Source organism: Nycticebus coucang, chromosome 5 (assembly GCF_027406575.1).
Source record: "Nycticebus coucang isolate mNycCou1 chromosome 5, mNycCou1.pri, whole genome shotgun sequence".
NCBI classification, from domain to species: domain Eukaryota; kingdom Metazoa; phylum Chordata; class Mammalia; order Primates; family Lorisidae; genus Nycticebus; species Nycticebus coucang.
Genome location: NC_069784.1, coordinates 106,270,987 through 106,293,402, shown reverse-complemented (window position 1 = coordinate 106,293,402; position 22,416 = coordinate 106,270,987). Strand labels below are relative to the sequence as shown.

The 22,416-nt window shown below is 35.5% G+C and overlaps 1 protein-coding gene across 2 annotated transcripts in view; it reads right to left on the bottom strand.

Annotated features, from left to right (window-relative positions):
- LAMA2 (laminin subunit alpha 2) overlaps nucleotides 1-22,416 on the bottom strand; it is a 656,330-nt gene that overhangs the window by 69,442 nt on the left and 564,472 nt on the right. For both annotated transcript variants that reach the window (XM_053591647.1, XM_053591648.1), the window contains exons 42-44: nucleotides 12,639-12,755; nucleotides 9,584-9,772; nucleotides 5,072-5,226 (exon numbers count right to left, since the gene is read on the bottom strand). In XM_053591647.1, the coding sequence (XP_053447622.1) occupies nucleotides 5,072-5,226; nucleotides 9,584-9,772; nucleotides 12,639-12,755 (461 nt within the window). The remainder of the gene's footprint in view (nucleotides 1-5,071; nucleotides 5,227-9,583; nucleotides 9,773-12,638; nucleotides 12,756-22,416) is intronic.

Below are 22,416 nucleotides of genomic sequence, written 5' to 3'. Positions count from 1 at the left end.
TTACTACCAAGTGAATTTCCATTTTCTCATTTTCATGTAGCATTTTGTGCTATTCACACAGTTTGCACATTTGGAAGAAAACCAACTAGCATTATTGTTACCCCCGTGGAAGTACTCTCATACTCCAAGGAAGATAGGCCACTGAACCAGTCTGCAAAGTGCCAGGAGGTGCCTCCACGTGTCTCAGCTGTGTGTGAGCGTAGGCAGCACCAGGGCCCCTTTGTGAGGGTGGCGCAGAGTATAATGAGAATGTGCTGGGTGAAAAATTGGTTGGATTCAAAAGAGAAGGATAAGGAGGGATTTTTGGTTCTGATAGATAAATTTACATACACTTGAGACCTTCTAGAGATATGGCAGACTTGCTGTATCTCCTGCAGACTCTGTATAAGTCACGCAGTTGTATACTGTTGTTGCCTCACTTGATCTGCTAACCAAATTGCATCTCCATGCAGAGCAAATTGTGTTCCGGAAAGAAACAGGGGCTGTTTTCCCCACCACCCAGAGGAGAGTGACTCCTGGAGGCCGGTGAGTGGTGGCCTGGGGCTGGTGTACTCCAGGAAGCCCACTCCTTGGACTGCTTCCCCCATCCTTGCCTCCCCTCAGATGGTGGCTCAGGACAAGGGGTTGACTCTGGTCCCCACAATATATGCTCTGTGTCCTGGGGAGATAGTCTTCCGGATAGGGAGTTTCAGTCAGGAGGTTAGTTCTTTGCTTCACAAGTTATAAAATTTCCCTTCTACCTTCAGTCCTGAAGGGAAGTAAGTCAAAATGAATTGCAGAAAGACCAAAGTAGGGAATGCACAATTTTTGCTATGACGTTAATACTATGAAGCAGATGTGCCATGGGGGTTGGCAAAGGGTGTTATATGAAGGAATGGCAGCGATGCAAAGGATTATCCAAAGGATTAGAGACAAAAAGCATAAAGCAAAGCAAGGAAAAGACAATATAGTGGAGTGCAAGGAGGGAAAATACACTGTTCAGATAGTTTTAATGTTCAGGAAAGCATGTAGGATATAGAAAGTTTTTAGGAATCTATAGCATGTGAACCAAAATTGTCATCAGAGAAGACCTTGGCATTGAGCAGATTTAATATCTGAGGCATTGACATGTAAGTGCCATTGACATCGTAATAGGATCAACAAGAAGAACACATCAAGATCTGACTGGGATTCCTGAGTAGAATGAAATTACAGACTGAGTTATCCCTGGTGAAAAATCATATCCAAATTCCTATTGGAACTGGATTAATTGTCAAAAGTGACTGTGTGTAGTTTATTTAATCCTTACTTCCTAAATCCTTTATAGGCCTGGCCATGTGGCTATGGCAAATATGAATAGATTAATCACTAATAAATCATTTTTATTTAAAAAGTGTAAATTATATTCTTTAGCTGTTGTTTAGAGGAGAAATGACTGAATAATAGAATGTGTGAGTTTGGTCACAGAATGAGTTTCAGTCCTGGCTTGGGTCAACCTGGTAGAAACAATAGGGAATTACATGACCAGTGTGTTGATAAGTGAGTTGGTGAAGGGTAGACGAGGGGCCACCAATACTGAGATCCATCTGAACTGACAAAACGCCACCTGAATTCACAGTCTAAGACAGTAGCTGTTTTTAAACTAATAGTATCTAATGTCACTACAAGTTATACTGAATCTACTTTATAGAATACGTATTTGAAAAATATGATTCTCAGAACAAAAGGATGTTATTATTGCCAATATTCCAGTAATAAATCTTGTAAAGTAACTACTATGGTCTGAACATGTCCCCTCAAATTCATGTGCTGAGGATCAAATCCCCAATGCAATAGGTTGGGAGGTATTTAGATCAGGAGGGCTCTGTCCTCATGAGTGATTAAATGTACCATAGAAAGGGCTTACAGGAGTGGGTTCCTCTGCCATGTGAGGATATGACATTCTTCCCTTCTGGAGGATGCAGCATTCAAGGCACCATCTTGGAAGCAGAAAAACTGGGCTGCAACCTGCTGGTGCCTTGATCTTGCACTTCCCAGCATCCAGAACCGTGAGAATAAATTTCTGTTCTTTATAAATTATTCAGCCAGTGCTGTTCTGTTAACAGTAGTATAAAATGGACTAAGACAGCAACCCATTGCTCAACTCTTCCACATTCATATGTAAAACACTCTTGGACTTTCTGCCTTCTTGTTTCTGGTTTTGCAACTTACCCTCAGGACCTAAACAATTCACACAGCCCAGAATATTGAAAACTGGTCCATATTAGTAATCTCTCTTTTTAAATATTTTGTAGTTTAATTTCCAATGATGGGTGTTTCTTCTAGCCAACTTAAAAAAAAGTATATCAAAATAAAATATCTATCCATTTTTTTCCAGAAGAAATTGATAGGATATATTCCTCTTGCAAAAGGAGAGACATTTCTGAAATGTACACATTTTCTCAGGAAGGATGGCTCTATTAATTAAGGTTATTTCTAAAGTGAATCCTAGTAAGACTTCTAAACAAAAATCACTAAGCATTAAGAATCTCCAAGGTATTTCTGATGCATAATTATTCATCAGTTACTCATCATGAACTCAATTAAACATTATTGAGTATCCCATCATTATCTCTATTGGATTTTCACTGCATTTTTCATCCTCTAAGTAGGTCACTCATTTAAAAGAGTAATAGCCACTCAATTTCAGAATCAACAAACCAAAAGAAACCCACTTTAAAACGAATGTCTTTCATTTCTTGGTCATATTAAATAAGTATTAAAGGCACATCCAAATATGCATGCCAGGTTACAAATATATTTACAAATCCAACAATGTAATCGTCAGTTAGTCCAAAACTCATTTGAAAAAACTTTGGCTCATTGCATATTGCTAACATCTTAAAAAAATAAGGAATTTTGTTGTAACCTCCATTTCCAAAAGCCATTGAAAATCTTCTTGGAGGCCTGGACAATGATTACTTTTTCTATCATTCCTTTTATGCTTTCTTTCATTTTGTACCTGAGACAGGTTTTATATGCTTACATGTCAGAATTGTTTCTTTTTGCATGCAGGGGAAAGCATACAGAACTTATTAATATATGGGTGTATTTTTAAAGATATTTTTATGATACAAAAATAATAAAAATGTCTAGATTTCCACATTTGATGATTAAGAAAGCACAGCTAAATTTGAGATTCACAAAGAATACTTAATATTATTGCTTCTTTCAAGTTGACATTGGAAAATACATATAGTAGGGATACATCAATCTCTTCCTTTCCTTTGCTATTGCCACAATTCTAGTTGGGTCCTTTGTTCTACTTAATTTCAGATTTATATTTAAAAAAGCATTGTTTGTGATTATACTATGTTTCATGCTCAAAAACTTTCAGTTTATCCTCGCCAGTGAGGTTTATCACACATACAATTTTTGTTGAATGAAGCTGTTTAACTTATCTAAGGCCGGACAAGACTTTTCCTCTCTTGACCTTTTCAGTTTGATGCTTTACCAACTACCCTTGGCCATTTGGACTTGTTTTTCATAAACTAGCCCTGAAACTTCTCTCTCACTTCAGCCCTTTCCTCTTCTCAGAATGCACCCCCCCCCACCACCACCCCACCAACCTAGCATGGCCCCACTTCAGTGTCTGCCTCAAATCCTTCCCTTCAGGAAAACCTCTGTCCGTACTAGAGGTGATTGCTCCTTCCAGAACTTCAGAGCACTTCCCCTTGGATCATGTAACGTGACACAATATTCTGCATTATCTTAGAGTTGTCTGTGAACGTGTCTTATTTTTCCTACTACATTATAAACTTAGTGAGTAGAGGAATCACCTCACTTGTCTTTATGTACCTCACAGACTGAAACATTGAACAATAAACATGCTTTTTAAACATTGCTCAAATCTTAGATAAACCTCAAAATCTTAAGAGTAACACTTGGTTCTTTTAATCTTGTGCTTTACATCTATACTGATCACCTGTCAAACACTACATGGTCTACAGGTTGTAGCCAAATATAAATGCTTCTCAGACCCTTTCCCTGCTTCTTTTACTCTGATCTAAGGTAACACCATCTCCACTAATCTTTTTGTTGTTTTCTAAGTTTTCCTTCAGTCAATCCTGAATTCCTTTCAAGGTTCACCTTGAACTTATTGTCTTGGCCTTATTTAGAATTATTAGATGTAGATAAGAAGGAAAAAAGATACGCTGTCACTCGAGCATCAGAATCTTGGCTACTTCTGAAAAATATAAATCGATAGATTAAGAAAAAGCTTTTCTGATGATCTTAGCTCCAAAGTTGTTCAAAGAATGAAACTTTGAGATGGAAGACTTAGGTATTCAAAAAAGTTCTTGTTTAAGCCTGACAATTTAAAGACTATCTTTTTTTTTTTTTTTAAACTCATCTTAAGTTTTACAGGGGTACTTAACAGCTCTGTCCAGGTTCACTGGCATGCTATCTTCTAGAAATTTCTGCTTCTATCCTAGTTGACTTCTAATTGGATAAAGAACAAAATTCTGAGATAAGTAAGGTATTTCTTATTTTTACCCCAAAGTAAAAATGTAGAAATTGTAAGCAAAGTCATTTTTGTAGTAGTTCATACTCAGAAAAAAGAATATATATAATATATAATAATATGTAACATGTATATTATTATATATAATAGTGGTTCCTCCTTGCCATTACTCTATATAACCTTATTTGTTTATTTCTGCCATAGCCCTACTAGTTGGTCTTTTTTTTTTTTTATCATGAACAATGCACTCTTATCCATGCCTTTTTAGTGTATGATAGTAAAGTTTTCATTCTTGCTATTTATATTACTCTATTCAAACAATTATAATATGTATATAAGAATTCCTAATTCTAAAACAATAAGTGGTGATTCTTGTTTGCATGAAATGTCTTTTGAAATTTAGGGGAAGAAAAAAATCTAACCTCCCTCTCCATCCTGCCCCAAATAGCTCAAGTTAAAGGAAAACAACCAGAGATCCTTGAATAAGAAACACCTGGGGAAAGACATTCACTCTGGGAATAATCCAAAGATTGCAGTTGGTTCCCAACATTTATGATCATTTTCTGATACTGAAAACAGAAAGAAGCTTACAGAATTGGCTTGCTTCCGAGCTTGGTTTATCAATTCCTTTATCTCAGAGATGTTTTTCTTCAGGTTATCCTCAAGCTCCTTCATGGGTTTGAGTTTATCTATCAGCCGGTCCGCTTCTTGTTCTAAATTTTTTACAGTGGCACCTGCATCTGCAACTGTACAGAACAAAATTAGCACACACAGACACAGACACACACACACAGTGCTTAACTAAACAATTTCATCTTATTCATGTGACAAGGCCAGGACTGCTGAAGCAAAGTGTGTGATGGCAAAGGAGAATATTTTAGTTGAGACTCAAGCAGGCCAGAGGAGCTGTTAGAGAAAGACAGCCACCACACCGGTTTTGTGATTAAGGTGAAAATTAGCATTGAAGATAGAGAATGTGATGAACTTAATTCAATGCTTAATTTTTAGCTTCAGCCAAAAAGTTAACCTTTACATAATAGAACTTTAGTCATAGAAGCAGGGAAATGAAAGAATCTTTAAAATGCCACCTAGTCTGTCCAAACCCAAACTGTATTTAAATCAGGGTTCTAACACAAAATTGGTTTTCTTTCTTTTTCTCACTGCCTTTCTTTGCACATCTTAAAGAGGGAAGCTATCAAAATGTCTTTTGAAGAACATTTTGATGTTGAAAACCCTTAGACGGAAGGCCTGTTATACTTTAATTAAATCTTTCATGCTGCAGTTCAATTTCATTTTGAAGAATAGTTGATTATCCCGTGTTATGTATTAGATTGACCCACATTAAACTGCCGTTTGTGTAGGTTAAAACAAAATAAAAGGTTGAATATTAGCAATTTCAAAAGTTTCAACCCTAAAACTGTTGAAGGTTATTACTGATCCATGGACTTTCAGCATGTGCTTTTCAAGGGAGGGCAGATGACACCTGGAAAGCCAATTATTCTCTCTCTGGGATGCTGGCAGTCCTATCCAGACAATGTCATTTATTATCTGATTGAGTGTATTTTGTTCAGCTTTCTGTCATTGTGACCCTGATGAACAGTTAAACTGCCTAAGGTCCAAGGCCCCGTTAGACTATGAATGATCTGCTCTCTGCTCCCTGGCTGACACAGGACCACGGAGACCACTCAGGAATGAATCCAATGTGCTCAAACGGAAGTAAATTGTTATCATATTTAAATTAGGTTTTTAAGTAGGTATTTTGAACTCATGTTCATAAATATGAATTATATTGTTAGTGACATTTACAAAGAATTTAGGTCTACTATCAATTTTAATTAATAGAGTTGATAGGTCAACAACCAAGTATAGTATTTTCTTCTTGAAATGCAAGTTATCTGGGTCAAAGACTTCGTTATATATTTCACATGAACAACATAAACATAAATATGCCTTTGTTCTGTATGCTTTTAATAAAGCATTTGCCCATTTTATCCTTTCTTTAATTCCGCAGTGATAATCTACAAATTAGTCTAGAATTGAAGGAAAATGATTTAGATTTAGATTTAGATTCATGAGAAAGATGAAAATTAATTAAATAAGACGACTTGGGCTTAGGCAAATCACAGATCCTTTTCTTCTAAAGCTCCTGGAAGTTTTTATCAAATGTTTCAAAATGGAACCTGGCGGTTCCCTCCTCCCCTTTCTTTTTCTCTATCTTCTGGTGCAGTCTAAGTCATAAGGAAATCATCTTCTTGAAGGTTTGAAAAATAAACCATCTGTGATGTTGTCATTCTGTCTCCCACAGTAAGTTTTGAAAATTTTCTTACTTTCTTCCATAACTATCTGACTGTATATATTTTTAAATCACCTCTGAAGATAAATTTTGTTTAGTTAACATTTTTCTAAAAACTTGTCTATAACCTTTAGGTTTTAAAATTTATTAGCATAGAGTTTTGTCCAGTAATTTCTTGTCTGTTAAATTTCCTCCCTTAGGTAATTATATCTCCTTTAGAATTTTGCTTATTTATGCTTAATTTTTCATAAATAAACCTGCCAATTATTTAATTTTTAATCTTTATATTCCTGAGGATTTATCTCTTAGGTTTAACAGGACTGATAATTCCTGATTTTTTTCCATCTATTGCTTCTCCTTTTTCTTTCTTTATATTAATTTACTTCTACCTTATCAAGTTGATTGTCAAAATTGTTTACTTCAATGCTTGTTTTTGTTCTACAGTTGTTCTCACTTTCTACTCAGGATAGGCTTGGTCATATTTTTCAGATTTTTAATATGATGTATTTTATTATTAATTTTCCTGTTAATTTGCAGTTTTATTTTTGACTTTCAATGAAAATTATGAGATATTTAAGAGAGAGTATTTTTATATCCCAGTAGTCATATATTTGTTAAGATCTAATTTTATTATGTCCTTCTCCAAACATAATTTTCTAGAAGTTGGAAATAGTTACTTATAAGGAGGATCTACTTTATTTTAATCCTATTGCAAAGAAGTAATTTGAGTGGCAGTGGGTGAATTTCCATGATCAGAGCATTGTAATTTAGTTTAATCTGTGAGAGAATTCAAGTTTCCACTTTTATGTGGCTATCACACAGATATTACGCTAATTTTTCAGAACACTACTAAAAACACTTGATTTCTAATTCACTCGTTTTCTCTGTTTCCAATTCCTTTTATGTACCTAGCATTAATATCGTGACAGTGGAAAGAAGGACTATGCAATGTTTAAAGCAGTGCTAAGATATGGTAACATGCAAAGCTAAAGCTTTTTGGAATAGGCAATGAAGCATAAAAGTTACTAAAGTTACTAAAAAGTATAACAAAAAAATATACATACTGATTTCTGCAGGTAATTTCATATGGAAGTAAAACAAAAAAAATTAGAAAATTCATGAGGATATATTTTCCATAGATATTATAAAACAGTGATTATAAAAATGCTACTTTTCAGAACAGGTACTAATTACAAATATGCCCCATCGTAAGTCAGGGAAAGTTTCACATTCTGTGAAACTTGGCCTATTCTGAAAATATAATTTCCTAAGCACAACTGTCTTTTTGATTCCATTAATAGATTAAAAAGTGTTCTAAACCCAGGGAAAGGTTATCAAATGGAAGTACACACAAAATATGTTATTTAGTGGTCATTGTTTATATTCAAAGAAACTTTATTATAATCTTCGAATAAGATAGAAAATGGACCCAATTTAATTAATATTTACAGGTAGCTATTTCTCTTTGTAGAGGATAGGATTAAAACAGATAATATTATGAAAAGACCCTCAGTTGAGATCTAAAATAGAATTAAATAATATCTTGAATTATGAAATTAGCAAAATACTAGTAATCACTTAAAATTTTTTCATTCATTTTTTGGAAAAATACGGTGATTTGGCATAAACCAGAGTAATTATTCTTATGAATTATTTGAACTATGAGGGAAGCTATTTCCGGGCTTACATTATAAAAATTAAGTAAGACCTGAGAGTCATTTCTTAGTCAAAAATGTAAAAATAAAAAGTAAAAATAATTAGACATTTTTGTCTCCCCTTTTTCTTCCTCGAACAAATGGAAAGGAATGTATCTTTTTCTTTCCTGGCTCCAAAGTTACATGTTATATGCATTTGCCCACTTCCTTGTTCACGAAGGAGTGAACAGCATCTACATAGCATCCTTAGTGTTTGATTTGAGGCGAGGGTGCTGAAATTATGCTCCACTCTTCAGCCAAACAGTATCTGAACTGAGTAGCATTTAATGTCAATAACAGTGTTTTGGTTTTTTTACACTCTACTAATATTTTAACACCCAGTGAAATATTCAGGTATAAAGAGGGCTAGTTTTTCAAAAATGAAAAGTGCAAAAACTCAAACATCGCCTTTGGTGAAACCATGCACCACGATAACTTCTTATCACTTGATAGAAAAAAAATACATAAAAGAATCATGTTTATTGTCTACATGAACTAATAATATAAATTATTATTAAATTGAGCTCCCCCAGAGATTCTCAGTAGTTCCTTATTAAGTCAATGTAATTGGAGGTGAATATACGTTCTTCTTTATAAACTAGACAAATGCCTTGTTTTTATTTCCTAGAAATGTTCAATAGCTGGAATCTAAATAATAAAATATCAAGATATTCAAATTTGGGTACATTTTAAGTCAATCTCATCTTCATACTCTGTTCTAACAGGCCTGCTAATGAGTGTCCTTAACCTGTATGTTCTGTGAAATTTGGCCAATTCTGAAAATATAATTTCCCGAGGACAACAATATTTTTGATTCCATTAATGGATTAAAAAGTGTTTTGCATCACTACCCCAAATATCATGCAGACCTTGAGTGTTACTAATCTCTCTCTGATGAGACAAAACTCAGATGAGACAAGGGCAGAACAGAGAGCCTTGGATTCTAATCATAGACTGCAGGACACTGAGTTCCTGAGCCCAGTGTATGGAACCAGGAGGGCAGACTACAGCACAGTGAGGGTCTTTTCCAGCTCTAACACATGTGAGTGCACAGTCAACTCTTGCAATGTGAAGAAATAAATGACAACATTACAATGAAAAAAAAAACAAAAAAACTCTTACTGTTTCTGGAAGGATCCTTCACCACAGCGTTTGTCTGGGCTACGCTGTCTGCTAGCTTGTTGTAGTTCTTCCTCAGGCCATCCAGGTCCTGGTGGAGCTCTCTAACCTGCGCTAGCACGTCTTTGGCTGTGTCGTTGGCTTCTCTGGCTTTGTCCTTAATGGTTTGAAGTTTAGCAGCTGTGTCTGTCAGCAAATGAGGGCAGGAGAAATAAGACAAAGGGTCTGGAGTTAGAGGCTCAATCCATGTTCCTCCAAGTGAAGCTGTGGCTGGCTGACCTCAGGACACCCTGACAAAGGGAAAAGGCTGAACTTTGTCTCATACTGGTGTAGTGAATGAAACAAATTTTTTAGCTAAATTAAATTTTCTCAAGGACTTTTGCTATGAATACCTGATTAGCTCCTAACGTAGCAAAGTGATTATTCTTAATTTTCATTGTATAAGGGCCTATTGTGATCTGTTGCTGAACATATTAAAGAGAGAAATTTACTCATGTGAGCATCATTAAAACTAGGTTTAAGATTTCATCTGCATTTCTGCAGGGATGAGAGCAATAGATGCATTGCCATTTTAGGATAGAGAAACTTTTTCAAGTATATTAGACCATGTGTTTGTATATATATATTTATTTACAGCATTGGAAATTTTCTATGTACTTATTCCTTAAGAGGTAACACAAAAATCTAAAAAGAAAAGTAATGAATGTTCAAATTTCCTATGTTGTATAAATGTATACATTTTTCTCTTAACCATAATTTGTCTATAGAACATATATTCCCCGATAATTGTCTTCTGGTATGTGTGTAAGTTAGTGGTTAAGACCATAGGCTCTGAAGTCAAACTGTGGGGTTCCAATCTCTTACATGCCACTTTTAATAATGGCTTTCAGTACATTGAGTCTCAGTTTCTCATCTATAAAATGGATATAATAATGCTCCCAACTTTGTGGGATTAATATAAGGGTTATACACACTTAATGTAAGCATAAGTAAGCACTCAATAAGTGTTTGTAATCTTTGTTATTGTTATTAAAAATATAAAAATTATGAAAACAATATCTCTAAAATAATACATGCTTTCAGGAACTGACATCAAGCAATAATTACAAGTAGTTTTAATAGGTAGAAAGATATTACAGATCTGGTTTGACCACTTATGTTTTTGAAAGTTGAAATAGCAAGGAATTGAACTTAGTGGAGAGAGAACGGCAGTTGGCTTTCATCTATTATGGCGGGTACTATAAGAAACTGTGACTTTGGGGCAGTACATCATCAGCATTTTAGAGAATAGTGTCTATATGAGTTTATTCTTTCCCACCGATACAAGACTTCTTGGGCTGAAATTCAGAAGACAATGCACTCAGCTTTCCATATCCAAGGGTTCCACATACGTGGATTCAGATATTTGGGGAAAAAAAGGATGGTTGAATTTCTACTGAATGCACATGAACATTTTTTCTTGTCATTATTACCTATGTGATGTAGTGTAACAACTATTTACATAGCATTTACATTATATTAGGTATTATAAATAATCTAGGAATCATTTAAAGTATATGGGAGGATGGATGTCGGTTATATCATGCCATTTTATATCAAAGATATGACCATCCAAGATTTTGGTGTCGTAGGGAGTCTCAGAAATGATCACCTGCCAATTTTAAGGGATGAATGGTATAATAATGAGATGTCTATATATTTATTTTATAATATATTCCTATGGATGCCAGCTACCAAGATGTACAAGATGGTCATCAAACACCAGGAAGATTCATAGCAAACAGGACATCTCCAAGGCATGTAGTCATCAACCTGGCCATATATGATAAACTCACAGCCAACATATTACACAATGGGGAAAATTTGTAAGCATTCCCTAAGAACTGGAACAAGATAAGGGTGGTCACTGCCATCACTTCTATTCAGCCTAGGCAAAGAATTTATGAGAAGGTCCCCAAAGGCAATTATAACAACAACTAAAATAAACAGGACACGATTAAATTAAAAAGCTTCTGTACAATGAAGGAGATAATCACTGGTGCAAATAGACAACCTACCAAATGGGAGAAAATATTCATAAGCTATGTATCTGATAAAGACTGATAACCAGACTGATAACCATAAAGAACTCAAACAAATATGCAAGAAAAGAAAACAACCCTATTAAAAAGTGGACCAAACACACAAATAGAAGTTTTTCACCAAAAGATAGATAAAAGGCCAACAAACATGAAAAAATGCTAACCATCACTGATTATTAAGCAAATGAAAATTAAAACCACAATGAGATATCACCATACCCCTATTGGAATAACTACTATTAAAAAAATCAAAATGCAATAGAGGCTGGTGTGGATGCAGAGAGAAAGGAATGCTTATACAACTATTGTGGAACTGTAGATTAGCACAACTTCTATAAAAAACAGTATGGAGAGTTCTCAAAGAAATGAAAGTAGACCTACCATTTGATCTAGCAATCCCACTACTGAGTATGTACCCAAACGAAAATAAGTCATTTTATCAAAAAAGACACTTGCACTAAAATGTTTATTGTAGCACAGTTCACAACTGCAAAAATGTGGCATCAACTTAAGTGCCATCAATTTAAGAGTGGACTCTCCTCTCTCTCTCTCATGGTATATGTACATACACCATGGAGTATTACTCAGCAGAAATGAACTCATGTCTTTTGCAGCAATTTGGATGCCAGTGAAGACCCTATGTGAGGCAGCTCAGGAACAGAAAAACAAACACCACATATACTTTCTAATAATTTGGAACAAATCAATGGGCACAAACAGAAGTAAAAGTCATTGGAAATCAAGGCGGGGGACATGCGAGGTGGTGGTAATTACAAACTTAACAGATACACCGGACATTATTTGGGTACTGGGCACACTAATAGTCCTGACTTAAGCATCATAAAGGCTATCCATGAAAGAAAAACATTTGTACCCCTTAATTTTTTTAAATTAAAAAGGTTGTAAAAATTAACAGTATTTTTCAAATGTTCAGGTCAGCTGACACAGGGTGCGGCAGCCTGAATGCTTACCATTTGGAATGGCTGATAACTTTCTCAAGGTGTCATTCAAAGCTCTCAGGAGATCTTCATTTCTTATTTCAGCATTTTCTAATCTGGCTTTTAAGCCATTTAGATGGTCATCATTTTCTGTGAACAGAAAACAGAAAAAAAAGGTAAAACAATTTTAATTATGTCTGAGCTTAGAGAAGGTGTGCCATTTCAAGTAATTTTGATATAAAATTAATAAAGAGAAAAAAGACTTAATTTATTTAATTTATTGTCTTCTATCAATAAGTATATTGCTAATCATAATATTAACTTTGTGCTTTTATGACCATTGGACACTTTAAAATTGTCAATCATGATATTTCTTCTTCATATCTGATCTTTATCTGACTTAAGTTGATGATGGCTTTCTATAGAAATGAAACCTCCAAAAAATCCATCTTTTTACATTTTAATGATGCCCTCATGACATAATGAATTTCACTTATCTATAAAATTTTATTACCAAAATAAATCACTGTATTAGCTTTTCTATAAATCTCAGATATGATAATTACATGTGAGAAGAATCTCCCAAATTCAGCAAATAACCATTATTAATATTTATCTAAACAGAAACAAAAATCAAAGGAATGCAAAAACAACTTGTAGCACATGTCTAATAAAACTGCCAGTTTCGGGCAGCATCTATGGCTCAGTTGGTAGGGCACTGGCCCCATATACCAAGGGTGGCAGGTTCAAACCCGGCCCCGGCTGAACTGCAACCAAAAAATAGCTGGGCGTTGTGGCGGGCACCTGTAGTCCCAGCTACTTGGGAGGCTGAGGCAAGAAAATCGCTTAAACCCAGGAGTTGGAGGTTGCTGTGAGCTGTGTGATGCCACAGCACTCTACCGAGGACCATAAAGTGAGACTCTGTCTCTACAAAAAAACAAACAAACAAAAAAAAACTGCCAGTTTCTTCATAGGGAAAACAATATTTATGCAAATTGCATCAAATAGACTTTACATAGGTTTTTCTTGTCAAAGACTTTGATATACTTTCTTTAATATTCAAATATATAATTTGCTAGAGATAATATTATAGGTTTAAATCTTCTAGCTTCTTTTCACTAGTTTTTAGTATCCTCTAAACTTTAAGTTAATTTATATTATAGTAGAAACTAAGTACTTTACAGTGTAGTATAATAGTATAAAGAGGAACAGTTCTGAAGTCATTAAGGGGAAAGAAAATAAAGACCAAATCTGCTGATACAAGAATGTAAGGTTAGGCAGGCACAGTGGCTCATGCCTGTAATCCTAGCACTCTGGGAGGCTGGGGGTTGGGTGGGGAGGATCCCTTGAGCTAGGACCAGCCTGAGCAAGAGGGAGACCCCATCTCTACTAAAAATAGAAAAATTAGCTGGGGAGAGGAGGCATCATAGAGGATGCCTGTAGTCTCATCTACTCCAAAGGCTGAGCCAGGAGGATCACTTGAACCCAGAAATCTGAGGTTGCTGTGAGCTAGGCTGATACCATGGCACTGTAGCCTGGGCAACAGAGAGAGATTCTGTCCTTAAAAAAAAAAGAAGAATGTAAGTTTAGAAATCTTACTTAGGTAGGCATTAAATTGCAAATGTACCTTAAGATTGAAATGGAATTCATCTGTCTTCTTTTCCTTGTATCATTTATTAGTGACAAGTAAATTAAAAAAATAAAAGAATATGCTTTCCTCATTATTATTTACTTCCCTTTACTGGATAAAGCATGCCATTTCTTGAACATGTCTTTAATTGTTTAATATGCCAAAATATTTGTTCCTCCACAGAAATGGAAAATGTAAATAAAGGAGTCCCTAACTAACAATGGGCATTGAGATCAAGAAAGAGAAGGTGGTCTTGTCCCTCCTGGACAGGACCTGCCAGTTTTAGTAACAGTAATGGGTGACAGTGACTGAGTGAGTGCGCTGTGTGCTACAGTCAGTGTTGGTCAGTTTCAGTAGATATTACTTAATGTAAACAATAACACTTATATGCTATCACCATCTCCAATTTACAAATGAGGAAATTGAGATTTAGAAAGTTTAAGGAAATTTCTTAAGGTTGCCTGGTTAATGAATGGCAATGTTGGGATTCTAAGCCACCCAGACTCACAGTAGCAATTATGCTGACCACTGCGTACTAAGGACTGCTTGTCAAATCAGGGGTTAGCCGAGTCTATTGGGTGGCAGTGCCACTCCTAATCCCTCCCACACCCTCAACCATTTTTTCTCTTCCTCCTTCTCCTTAAAAAAAGAAAAAAATTGGTCACAGTTGGAGAAATGAGAGGAGCTTCCCCAAAGCAATGTACATATTGAAATTAGAATCATTCAGAGAGCATTAGCAATGTCTGTGTGCAAAAATGACATACGAATACATAAAGTGTTCAGTACATTTAAAGATAACGGGCAACATAGGTAGTTGACAATATAATAAATAGAAATAATCAATTATCTCATTAAAACATCATTGTTAAAGAACTGAAAAGCAAAGGAGCGGTGAGATATTATTTGCCATCTATCGAATTGGGGAAAGGCAAGTGTCTGATATTCCCAAGTGCTCAAAAGAGTGCTGCTAGAAGTACAAACTGAAGCCTTTTTTAAAAGAGCAATTTAATAATTTTTTAGAATTTTAACTAGACTTGTATTTGTCCCAGCCATTCTACTGCTAGAAATTTACCCTATGATATACTTATAAAAGATATTTTTTTGGGGATATTCATTAGATCTTTATTTGTAATAGAACAAGGGGAAATAAACATATCCAACATTAGGGTACTGCTTATATCAATGTAGGTGGTCCATACAATGATATATATATGCAATCTTTACATACAAGGGCATATATATACACACAATGACACGTATACACAATCTTTAAAAAAATTAGATGAGCCAGGCATGGTGGCTCATGCCTTATAATCCTAGGACTCTGGAAGGCTGAAGTGGATGAATTGCTTGAGCTCAAGAGTTCAAGACTAGCCTAACCAAGAGCCAGACCCCATCTCTACTAAAAATAGAAAAATTAGCCAGGCATTGTGGGGGGCGCCTATAGTCTCAGCTATTTGGGAGGCTGAGGCAGTTGGATCACTTGAGCCCAAGAGTTTGAGGTTGTTGTGAGTTATGAAGTCACAGTACTCTACCCAGGGTGACACAGTGACTCTACTTAAAAAAAAAAAAAAAAATTAGAAGAGTAGCTGTGGATATTAAAGGATTCTTAAAACCTTTCCATGAAAGCAAGGTGCACAATGTATATACATATTTTGACACATACATAAAAATTTGACAGGGTGGGAGCTGGTGGGCACTGGGTAGAGAAAAATATAATACTAAAAAGCTTTGCAGTCATTACAGTGGGTGGTAACTAGAAGTACCACCTACATACTCCTAAGCTCTTATTTATTTTGGGCAGACCATTTTCCTATAAGCACAACTGGGTGAATACAGTGGATGATCACCTGTTCACATCAGAACACATGGCCTGCCGAGAAACAGAAAGAGTATGACCTGAGCTGTTGGCTAGAGTCTGTACTCCATGAGGAAACATGTTCAAGCAGGTGAACAAACACAATAATAACAAAAAGTGTTGGATGTCTTTCAATATAGGAGTGGAACAGAAAAATCATTATGTCAGAGGAAGTCTGACATAGGGTCAGATGGTGGCATGAAGAATGATGTACCAAAACCTCTCACTTTATAGCTGGTTGTGCTGGTTAAATTGTTTTCTCTGTGTATACATGTATATTTCTCTCCTTTTAATTAAAAAAAATTACTGAAGCACCCTGAGCTGGGGAAGAGTATTATTCACCATTTTGATACTAGCCAACACAAGGACTGTTATTTTCATCACTTCCCTGGCACCCAGAGAGGCCAGATCAGGAGAGAAGGTACTCACAAAGTAAAGCCAGAGCAATCCTGATTGGATTGTGTGCCCACCCCTTTCAGATGCAGTGCATGACCTTACAGCAGCTGTGCAGGTCACTGGCAGCTGGAAAACACCCTTGGCCTCTATTAGCCTGCGTTTGGGAAGAGCAGCAAAGGGAAAGGCAAACAGAGGTTTTCTCTAAATAGGTGCTTAGGAGCATGTGGGTGGTACTTCCAGTTACCACCCACTGTAATGACCGCAAAGCTTTTTAGTATTTATATTTTTCTCTATCCAGTGAACAAGACTATGAACATATGAATTAATGACCCACTCCATTTCATATCAAGGGTTTTATGGGCAGACTGATTAAACCACCATCACACTACAGAGTCAACTCAAACAAGCACATAACATTAAGGTGTCTACTTCTAGGTCCCAAGACAAAGATCTGACATCACTTAAAAACAAAGAATAAGGTATTCCAGCAAAGCATGGCTCTAAAACATCAATATGTCCATTTCAGTCACTAATATATTATCATTTACAATTCAAGTTCCCCAAAACATACTTGCCAAGTAATGGAATTTTCTCCTCTATCAATCACAATTCATCTTCCTTTTAATACCTCTGTTATTTTTACTCTTTGCACTAAAATAAAATTTTTGGATAGGTTACAAAAAGTATACTTTATGTAATATAGCCAGATTATGACTGTGGTATCTAAACAGATTCCTTGCCAATAAAAGGTTGATCTTTTGAAATTAATTTTGAAAGTCTTCATCAATTAATAAAATGGAACTATGGAAATTTTATTTCTTAGCTTCTTGATTGAATTTGATTTTTTAAATACTGGAGCATTCAAATGTTCTGGCAAGTAAAGATATTCATGTACAGGGAAAAAATCATTAATTTCAAGGGCATCCCTGCGCTGATACTATTTTCTACATTCTGATAGCAAATACCAGTTGAGCAATCAGGCCAATTATTCAGAAAAAAAGACTTACCTGAAAAATACTTTTACTGCTGCCTGTCAAGTTCTAAAGTAATAATTTTGATTCTCCATGCTTTTTGCATTAAAAAGTTAAAATTGTGTATATTCTGACTCTATCCTGATTGTTATGTTTTAGCTATTTGACTCTGATCCTTCTTCATTTATCCTTTCTTACACTGATCATTTTTTTCTAAAGTAGTTTTTGGAATTTCTCAAGCCAAATCTGAACATTTTATAACTTTGGCAACAGAATTAGGTGAGTGGAAATTGTGAACAGAGATGAACTGCAGATTTTTAAAAAACAGATTTTTTGAAAACAGATTTTTTGAAAAACTTTCAAAACAACCTCAAAAAAAAAAAAAAAAAACTTAGACAAATAAGCCTTCCAGGGCTGGTTTTAAATAAAAGACAAAGAAGGCATCGTGTAATTCATAACCAAAATGTAGGTCCTGTTTGAACTGTAACGTGGCTAAAGAAACAGAATTTCGACACTTGAAAGAAAATTCAAACTGATTTTTTACTTGTAATTTTCAGAAAACAAGAAGATCAATTTATAATCCACAACTATATTTTGCAGATTCCTTCTTAATCCTGCAGCTCTCATACTCAATAGCTGTAGCCTGCATTAGTTTCTCTATCTTCCCCCTAAAGATCACATCCACCAAACCTCAAAGGCCGCTCACACACACGGGCTCTCCCCTTCTCATCTTCTCTTCATGTAAGAGAAGACAAATGTCCAGGAGTGAATTTGCCGAAGACAGAGCCTGTAAAATGGGAGAAGGTGCCGCAGAGCAGCAAGGGTCACCTGTTGAACACACTGCAGGATCATTTCCCTCATCACATGCCCACTGAGATTGTACAAGATAGACATATCCAGAATGAAAATCACTACACAGAGATGCACAGCACTTCCACTAATGAGAAGCAGTTTCTCATGTTTACCATGGAGGTGGGACTCATGAAAGTTTTAAGATGCACCGTGTTATGGTCCCTTATTTCCCTTCCAAGAAACAGTCGACAATGGCCTTTTTGATTCATCCGTGCAGGTTTCAACTTGCTCGGCTTATTGGTGTTTCTGGGAGGGCTTCATTTGTTTCTGTCAGGGCAGACTTTATGTTTCTCAAAACTTTCGTAATGACCTACGCACCTGGCATGGTGCTAAATACAGATTAGGGTTTAAGTTGTATTAGAACTTTTGTCTAACAGTGAGCTGTTTCATGTAAGATCACATAATAAAGCTATTACATATTATTTCTTTGATCATTAATAATGCCTTCTTTTAGAAAATTCTAGTCATTAAAAAGTAGTATGTTGTAATGAAGTCATCAGCGGGCACCAAGTTGGACGATGTGCCTTCAATTGTTATTTCTGTCCGTTTTACATGTGGAAAATGAAGGTAACAGCTTCCTTCATACGACTGCTATAAGAACTACAGTGGAAGATATGAGACAGAACGGATTTACCAGGTAGTAAAACATAATTCATTCATGTTGGTTTGACAATTGCCCTGGTTTGTTTTTCTAGTTTTTGATAAAGTTATTTATGGCTTTATTTTATCTTTAAACATTTTGGTCCCAAACCTAAGATTATTTCCTTTTTATATTTCCTAAGAATATGTATAATATATGTCCCTGACTTTCCAACTAATTATCAGGATGATTTTTAATGAAAATGTTTAATTTGGCTATTCAATTCAATCCAGTTAAGTTTCTCACATACAATTTTTGATTTTTAATAATATGAACATGGCACAAATAAATGCCCTGGATGAATCCCTCATCTAGGAGGGTGAAATTTATAGAACTGCTATTCATTTTGAAAGGATCTGGTGAAATGGAGCCTCCTGCCAAACTGCCACCTGGATAACATTTTTGATGGGCTCGTTCACTTTCAGGACATTTGTCTCATGAACTAGTACTTGTTCAGACTCATTATCACTTCTCATTTGTCCCTTCTCCGAAAAGTAAAAGAATATCCTGTCTTAAAAATTGAATTAATCCATTTAATGTCTATTTTCTACAAATGTGCTTCTTTTCTCATTCTGGAGGTCTCTTCTGAATTAGAGGCTAGGTTATCTCTGCAGTGTTTCTACCTGTGGTTCTGAAGCCAAAAGTTTGAGATAGACCTGAAATCTGTATTGGTTCTTTGGAAACCTTGATTCTGATCTTCTAAGTGATTTCTACTATTCTTCAGTAATCACCCACTCATTCATTTTTCAAGCATATTTTTAGGGCCACAATGATAACATACCACCTTTGGACTATGGCAGAAGTTCCATGTTTCTATCCAGCAGTGGTTAAAAGCATCAGCCGGATGCTTTGGAGCCGGATAACCTTAGCTAAACTTTTAACTCCACTATATCCCTTATGTGGGACTTTGAGAAGTTCATCTGCCATCTCTGAGTCTCATTTTTATCATCCCTGAAGTTGAGATCATGATATCTACTACATAGGGAAGTTGTAAGGAAAAAGGAGTGTATCATATATAAATTATTTAGGGTTCTCCGCATGCTATTTGGGGTAAGATTTAGGAGATCCTCTCTATGTAAAAATCTACATTTGTCTCCTTAGTTGCTTAAGCAACTGCTCTTAAACAATTCACACATCAGAGACAACGGACCTTTCTGACTCCAAGAGATTTCACTCCAAGTGTTTCTTTTTTTTTTTTTTTTTTATTGTTGGGGATACATTGAAGGTACAATAAGCCGGGTTACACTGATTGCATTCATGTCTTGTCCCCAGAAGGTGTGGCACACACCAAGGCCCCACCCCTTTCCCTCCTTCCCTCTCTCTGCTTTTCTCCCCCCATGACCTTAATTGTCATTAATTGTCCTCATATCAAAATTTAGTGTTTCTATTTTTTTAAACAATTTTTACAAAACAATGAACAAAGTTTCAAAACTAAATAGTACCAAAGGACTCTCAATAAAATTGGTAGCTTGCTATCTCAGCTGCTTCAAAGCCTGCCTCATTCTAAAGCTTTGTAGCTGTTCCTGCTGCCATATACCTTTCTTATATAACTAAAACATGTTTATAATGTTAATTATTGGTGGTTTGACTCTATGTTATCTCTTGATGCCATTATATAATAATTGGTGAGGACTTAGTTTCCTTATATGCCTACTCCCTGGGCCCCTCTTTTCAAGATGGTTGACACTTTAGTTAAATCAATGTAAATATTCTACCTTGCCCTGGTCCAGCATTTACATCTTTATTATATACTGTCTACTCTCAAGCCAAGTGATGTACTGTGGTTAAATTTCCTTTCATATATCTTTTTATATTTTTCCTTGGAAAGTGTTTTAAAACACAACTATCAATGATTTAAAACTCCAAATTGGAATGTAGGCTGGGAAAGCCTCTTCCTCTAAAGCATTAACACAATCTGTATAGGTTAACCTTACTTTTAGCCAATTAATTAATCCATCTCATCTACAAAATTTTAGTCTACTCTCTGGGTTTTTAGAACCCAAGCTTTTCCTTAAATCTAAAGTGTTGATTTTGTTTCTTATGAAACCTTGACCTGCCAAAATTAGCTAAGAGAAATGGGACATACATACATGCCAATTTTTGTATATTTTTAGGTCATTTACAAAGCACTCGTTGATGGATATAGAAAGTACTTTTTTGGTTGATGGACAGATTTATAGGAGCATTAGAAAATACAGTGCCTATTGTTGGGGAGGTTATAACTTAGTGAATGCAGAGAGAAATAGAGTTGGAAGGTTTTCAAGAACAATCACAGAGTCATATATCAACAAGTACGGCATAATTCAACATATTATTTTGAAATGCATATTTTACAAATGCTTTTTTGAAACAATATACAGTAAAAATTTGACTAAGGTATTCTTAATGAAAAAAATCCTATTTAAACTGGTTCTTCCAGAGGCATTGTACATTATTAGTTAATAATATAATAAAGAAGATTAATAAAGAAGAGCTCCATGGGTTTTTCAAACAGGAGAAACCATGATGGTGGGTAGCTGGAGTAGAGTATGTCAGGCACTGGAGTCCCCGTGCAGCTCTCAGGGAGGGAGGAAGCTCATGGAGGACCCCTGGCCTCAGGAGCAATAGTGTCCAGACTTTATACAGCACTATACCCTAGGTCACATGGTGCCTGGGTGCAAATTTGGAAACTCTAGCCATCCTGAAAACTCTTTACAAGCATCCGCTGGGAAATCTTTACATTACATTTACAGTGACACCACGGGTAAATGATGGGCTTTAGCGCTGTGCTGTGGTCTAGCCTGCAATGGAAGGCAGTTCATATTCTGAAGCAGGGACAGATTTGATGCTTGGAGAAATACCATTCTGGGAGTGGTGCATAGGCATGAGAGGAGACTACCTCGGAGTTTGCCATACAAACTGACGGTGGGGTAGCAGATTAGTTGGATGGCAGTAGCAGTCATTGTGGAAACAAAAAGGACAGGTTTGAAAAATGAAAGAAAAAAAGGATTTGGCAGGATTTGGAGACAGATTGGATGTGGAAGGTGATACAGAGAAAGGAGTCAAAAATAACCAAGTTGTGAGACAGAGGAAAGTGTTTTGCAAAACAAACAATAAAGAAAAGATGGAAATAGAGACGAACAGAATAATTTATTGTCCATTCTGGATGATGATATAATAATCTTGTGTATAGTGTATGTCACTTTTATGATACAAGTAAAATGAAAAATAATAACGTTAGTTTATTCAAATTGTTAGTGTTTCCTTTACAAAATCACATTTAACAAATGTTAGTGTTTTCCTTAAAAAAATCATGTTTAACATACGATTTACCAACTCCTATAACATATGATGACTCTGCATTTTATCATATTGATTTTATGGCATTATATGATATTTTCATCTTCGGATATTTAAAAAACATTAGAGGTACAATTTCATTCCTGTCACTTTACTATACTTTTACATCTTCTTGTGTAATACTT